The sequence below is a fragment of the Rhopalosiphum padi genome, chromosome 1 (genome assembly GCF_020882245.1).
Source record: "Rhopalosiphum padi isolate XX-2018 chromosome 1, ASM2088224v1, whole genome shotgun sequence".
NCBI lineage: Eukaryota > Metazoa > Arthropoda > Insecta > Hemiptera > Aphididae > Rhopalosiphum > Rhopalosiphum padi.
The window spans coordinates 64367221-64373819 of record NC_083597.1 but is presented as its reverse complement, the minus strand read 5'-3'; the positions used below and the strand labels follow the sequence as shown (position 1 = coordinate 64373819).

General features: G+C 26.0%; 1 protein-coding gene across 3 annotated transcripts; it reads right to left on the bottom strand.

Moving 5' to 3' along the window:
- On the bottom strand, window positions 1-6302 carry LOC132917764 (PMS1 protein homolog 1-like). Of its 3 annotated transcripts, XM_060978652.1 has the most exons (15): window positions 6016-6302; window positions 5818-5938; window positions 5586-5750; window positions 5093-5367; window positions 4879-5007; window positions 4649-4795; window positions 3309-3851; window positions 3149-3248; window positions 2806-3039; window positions 2136-2243; window positions 1792-2059; window positions 1176-1355; window positions 647-777; window positions 426-586; window positions 1-355 (listed from the first exon to the last, which is right to left on the bottom strand). In XM_060978652.1, the coding sequence occupies exons 1-15, from the start codon at window positions 6151-6153 to the stop codon at window positions 182-184; spliced, it is 2874 nt and encodes a 957-aa protein (XP_060834635.1). In that variant the 5' UTR covers window positions 6154-6302; the 3' UTR covers window positions 1-181. The 3 variants fall into 3 exon arrangements, 1 of the variants encoding a protein (XP_060834635.1); XR_009660331.1 differs by lacking the exons at window positions 1-355; window positions 426-586 and adding an exon at window positions 853-1101 and having other exon boundaries at window positions 666-777; XR_009660330.1 differs by lacking the exons at window positions 1-355; window positions 426-586 and adding an exon at window positions 853-1018 and having other exon boundaries at window positions 666-777.
- Window positions 6303-6599: the final 297 nt, after the last annotated feature.

The following is a 6599-nucleotide window of genomic DNA, read 5'->3' as shown; positions in this document are numbered from 1 at the left end:
GACTTTATTCATTTATTTATTTAAAAAACACTATACAATATAGGTACTTAATAGTAATTCAATTAAAATTTTAATACATGATTACAAGACATTAATTTATTTTTTTATTTTTAATATGGCTTGTATTAGAAACAATAAGATCTTAACATACATACGCCAAGAATAATGATAATAAACATTTTTATAATTTAGATTTCTCATCAATACAGTGTATTGATGTAAAAACTTTTTTATAATGAATGCAAGTATTATGTGAAAATAGCTTTTCATTTTTAAACCAATACTCCAATAGGCTATTAATTTCTTCTTTTGTTTTGGGGAGCCCAGTTTTTTTGCAGTATCTTACTGTTTCACTCTAAATTAAATCAATTAAAATAAGTTAATTTTTAAAATGTAATTATGTTTAAATATAAATAACAAAATACCCGCAGATAGTTGACAACTTTCAACGGACGGCAACAATGTAGGTTATCGTTTTCTTTTTCCAATTGCATCAATTCTAAAAGTTGTTTGAGTTCCTCAGCACCATATGTTGATATATGTAGAGCTACATCTGTGATGTTTATATCCGGATTATCAGAATCTTCTGTAAAAATTATAATTTATAAGTATTATATATTGACAATAAACCATTAGTGTAACATACCATTAAATACAATAACAATATTAAAACCATTCTTAACTATTCTTTTATCTGTAATAGTATATTTATCAGCTGATGGTTCATATGAAGTATCCAGATCCATAAGAAAACGATAGTTTTTTTCACCCAAATATCTAAAAAAATAAAAAATTTGAACCCCAATCATAGGTTTCACTTTGTGGAATCAATCTATAAAAACATTATCATACATAATATAATTTAATACAAATAAACGATGTAACACTAAAAACATTTTGGTAGCTGATGAACTCAATTAGAACCGTCCAAGTTACTCTAGTCACGTTACAGAGTCAAGCATTTTCAAAAAATGACATAGAAATACTTGGTCGTGCAACCAAAATATTGATGGTGTACCTGAAATTTGAAAAATGAAAGCACGTCTCCATAAGACTCCATAAGAGTGCATAGAAATCACACTTCAATAGTTTTATTTTTATCTGCATTGAATTTTTTTTATTGTAAATTTAAAAATAAAGTATTTATTAAATATTAAGTAAAAAGTTAAAATTACTTTTTACTTGTTGTAATTGATTGGTCCAACATTTTAAGTGGTATCTCATCATCAGCCAATTTCTGGAAAAAAATTACAGCTTCTTGAAGACGACAAATATTTATAGCTTGTATTTCATTATGCACAAAACAAAACCAATTGTTGTCCTCTATTTGACCAATAAGCATAAATTTGGATAACCTAATTAAAAAAAAAAATTTCATTTAATTATATAATATAAATGTAAGATATCCTTAAATTACATGTAATGTATATTTTTGAATCATTCAAAACAGTGGTGCCGAACACCTGTGTATAGACAGATGGGGTTACTGCCCCACCTTGGAAAGTGGGTGGCTGGGACGTGAGTAGGTGGTTAGGATGGTTGTGTGTAGGATATAGTTGTGACATATAGAAATAAACCATATATTGAGTATACCCGAACACCAAAAAACCATTTTTACGTTGTGAAAGAAGAAATAACTAATAAGTCGGGTGTCTGGGTGGGTATTAATGTTTGTACTTTGCCACACCTATAGTAATTGATTTTGGCGCCACTGATTAAAAATTTATTTAAAACTTAATATTTAATTTATATCTAAACAATAATTTAAATAAATTTAATTTAGAAACTTACATCATTTTTTGATTCTTAAAAATATTTCTTTTGATCTCAGATAATTCTACATTAATTTGAGTAGAATGCCTTTCAAGATTCTTAGCGATAGTTTGAAATGATTTTTTTGGTAATTGTACATCATTTGTTTTAGTGGTTATTATTCCTTTTTTCTGTTCATTTGACAATTTTTTATACCTTAATTTTTCATCTTCACTCAAACTTCCCCATAATCTTGCAAGTTCTTTGCTTACTTTTGTAAATTCTATTCCTGGATTTTCTTGAATAACTAAATTAAGTAAAATAAATATTATTTATAATTTTTTATTAAAATAGTTCATTTAGGTTAGTGTAAATGTAAATACTTTTTATCCTTGTTTCCCTGGCAAAAAATGTAAATCCTGACATTTCTTTGTTTCCCATTTGACTACTGACACTACGAATGGTGTCACTAAGATCTTCTTCTGGAACATCTAAAATTCAAAATAATTTAAGTAAAATAATTGTTTTTATCTAACAATTTCATCTAATAACAGTTAAAAATAAGTATGCTTGGAGAGTGGACAATTATTTTTACCAAACACTCATTATTTAAAAATCTATTAACTTTCTTGAAAAATATTATTTTACAAAATTTTAGTCAAAATAAAAATTTTTTTTTAAAAATTAAAAATTATAGCAGTAAGAAAATTTAAAAATTTAATAATGTAAAAATTTAATAGATTTGAAATAATTTGTGTTGTTTGATAAAAGAATTGCTCTGTATTTTTATTACTGTGAATCCGGTGAATGTAAATTAATGTTATATTGTTTTTTTAGGATGTTTAAATTTTAAATGTTTCTATTCAACCCACAAATTGACTAAAATAATTTAAAAACTATAATATCCAGACAAAACTTAATATTACATTATAATTCAACATATTCATAATTTTTATAAGAAAAAACAGATAAATTAATTTGAATTTCAACATATTACATGTTGTCACGTAAAACACCAACTAAAATAAACAGATTTGAAAATAAATAAAATACCTCTCGTTGGTCTTTTTGATCTAGGTTGAGGTACCCAAGACTGTGGGCGATTTACTAAATGATTAAGACCAGGAACTTGCTCATCAGGAATAGAAACTGTACGAAAAAGATGTTCAATTTGTAACTGCTTTGTACTGCTATTTGATGAAGTTACTGAAATACTTTCTGAGGTTTCATCACTCATGTGTACTGGATTATAATTTTTCACTACAATATTTTTATCCTCTTGAGATACTGAAAAACATTTGTATTTTTTTAATTAACAAATATAATAAAAACAATTAATCCATGTAAATTTATTTATAAATTAGTAATAATAACTAAAAATATTAATACTTAATACCGGGTGGAGAATGAAGAATTTCAATTTCTTTATTTATTCTTGGCACACTGTTTTTTTCTAAGGTTTCAATTAAAATATCAGATTTTAACATTGCTCCACTCTGGAATTTTTTTTATGTACTTTCAAAATATTAAAATAAAAAAATAAACTTAATAAATACCTCTAATGGTTTTCCATTTAGAACTACATCACCCTTACTCCATTGAGAAATTGATATATCTTCAGCTATAAAATTTCTAACATTTGCGTTATCAGATTGAATAGTTTGAAGAGAAGAAATATTTCCTACATTCAATAACTTTTTACGGTATTCTGAAATATCATCGATACTTTCCACTTTGTTATTTTTCAAACATAACATTTTGTCACTTGTATTATTTTTTGATAAAAATGGCTCTTCAAAATCAATTTCTTCTAAGCTTAATTCCTTAACAATTTGTGTATGCTCGTCATTGCTTAATTCGGAGTTTAATGAATTATTATTAATAATTTTAGTCGACTCTGCATTTGGGACAAAAGAATCAATAACTTGTGAAATTAAGATTGGAGATTTTTTTACATCGACTTCTTCTGAATCATAAGGTATTTTTCTTTTATTATTTGGAGGTTCTAGGATTTTATTAATACTAGATTGATCATTCTCTACTTTATCATTATAATAATATTTAGTAATACAGTTCTTAAGATTGTGTAATATCATATCCTGAAAATTAGTTTTTAATTTAATTTGAATTAATACTATATTTATAAATGTATGCATGTTATATTAATATTAGTAATGACCAAGGCTGTGAATTTAATGCATTTGCATATTTTTTTTACTACCCGGTATAATAAAATGGATTCATCCAAAATTTGTTTTGACTTATTTATAGTTCAAATACCAAATCTTATTTTGCATATTTCATAAGTTAGGGCATATAAATGCATGTTTTAACAACAATTTTTTTATATAAATGCTTTTTTTTTCGTACTATGTATTCTATTTTTAATCGGGTATTTAACGTGTATTATTAACTATTGTACTCTTGAAGTCGATATTAAATTAATTTACTGATTTCAACAAGTACATAACAGATGACAACAATTGTTGATTGCACAATGCAATAACTACTTCAAAGGTATAAAATATATAATTTCAAGTAGAAACATATTTTATTCTAAGCATATATTTTTATAGATTTTGTATACAACGAAGATCAAGGCTAGTCAATCCCAAAAGTCATATACTCATGCAAGTATATAAATTTGTAATATTACTAATATTTAAACTAAAATTAATAAAAATTAAATTTTAATAGTTTTTTTGCATATTTTGTCAATTTTTAGTGCATATATGCATGCATATTTAATAGTTTTTAAGTGCATTAAATTCACAGCCTTGGACTAATAACAACACCAAAAAGAATAACCCAGTAATGTGTTTGATAATAATTATCAAATGTTAATGTAATTAGCATGATTACATTGATATTTTATGTAATTTTCAATATACTGAACCTGATTATGAAATAATATTCGAGATTTATCTGGTTCCAAATTTATGTCTATAGTTTCAGGTGGGATGGTTATAGATATAAAACATGGCAAGTACTTGCCTGGAGGTAAATAATGTCCAAAATAATTATTGAATTCTCCAACAATAAGCTAAAATATTTATTTAAAGAAAATTGTTTAATCAACAATTACAATAATTGAAGATCAACTTACTTATTGATATGTATTCTTACTTTTTCAATTTTGTTATCCCTGATTGGTCTTTTGTTTACATATAAATAAATTGCATCAGCAACATTTGTGGTAAAAAAACAATTTTGCACATTTATATTTTGTACAGGTAAAACTATATCAATATTTACCTAATTGGATTAAATTATTTTGGATTAAATCTTATTAAAATCTATCAAATTATTTAATTCTAGGTTATTTAAACCAAAAACTTACTTCTTCGTTTATAAGTGTTAAGTGCTTCACACATTTAGTCATTGACGATGACCAAATTTGACCAAATGTCACAACCAAATCAGTAGCTGAAGTCATTTGCCATAATACAGATTTATTATGAACTAAGGAAACACGAATGTTTTGTTGAATAGCTGCTAATGATTTAACAATGTTTTCTACTCTACGTAAATCATTAACACAGTGTTTTTTCGAACTATAAATCTGTTTTCGAACTGGTAATTTTTTAAAAAGGTTTTCTATCTTGATAACTGTACCTGTTAAAAAAAAATATACCATTAAAATGTATGTTGTGTAAATTATGATAAATATTATTAGATACTATCAACAACTGTAGAAGATACTAACATGTATCTAGTAACTATTGTTAAAAACTCATTATTATTAGTTAATACATAGGTAGAGAACATTTGTTTATATATCCAAGATTAAGTACATAATATGTATGCACATTATGAAAATATAATTTACTAACCTTTTTGGTGATGACAAATTGAACTATTCTTCACACGACCATTACTATCCATTGTAAAAGATTTGGCATATTCGTCAAAATCTGATTTTGTAATGACAGTCACATCAGCCACAGCACAAATGGAACTAAGAGCTTCACCTCGAAATCCATAAAAAGTCAATTTATCTACATAAAGATTAAAAACTAAAATATGTATTCAACATTGGGAAATATAAAAATAAACATGGCATACTCAAATCAGATATATCACATATTTTGGAAGTGTAACTACGCAAACACATGACATACACATCACTGTGTGAAATTCCAACCCCGTTGTCGCGTATTTCAATTTTGTCTAGTCCATAGTTGTCCTAAACATTGATAACAACACACAAAATAAGGGGGTTTTCAAGATTATATAAAAATGTTTATATTTGATTTTTAATACCAGACGTATATCAATGATTGTAGAATTGGCGTCAATAGAGTTTTCCATTAATTCCTTCACCACCGACGACGCTGACGTAATGACTTGAGTACTACTTATCAGTTTAATCGTATCCGAAGGTAATTGTTTCATCGACATGACTATTCCTTAAGCACTCGTTTAGTCTCGGTTGAAATTTTGAATTTAGAGTTTACATTTGTAAAAATGAGGAGTGAAAACAGAAATAAGTAGGTAGGTATACTATAAACAAAACACCAATAACGTAATTTGAATTTACGAAAAAGCGCAATAGCTTATCATTTATCAATATCAGTTTATCATATATTATATTATCACGATTCTGTGATAACCTGGGTATCGTGAATTGTACCACATTACCACAGTACCAAAATGATCGCCAAAGTTATAACCATGGTCCAATTCACATGTAGTACAAGCTTGTTCATGTAAATAATAAAATATAGAATATTATAAAACACGGCTAAGCCGCTTAACTGTAATAATCTTCGACCATATAAACTAAGTTTATATGGTCGAAGGTAATAATAATACATTTAATACAAATACATATACAATGTTGAACG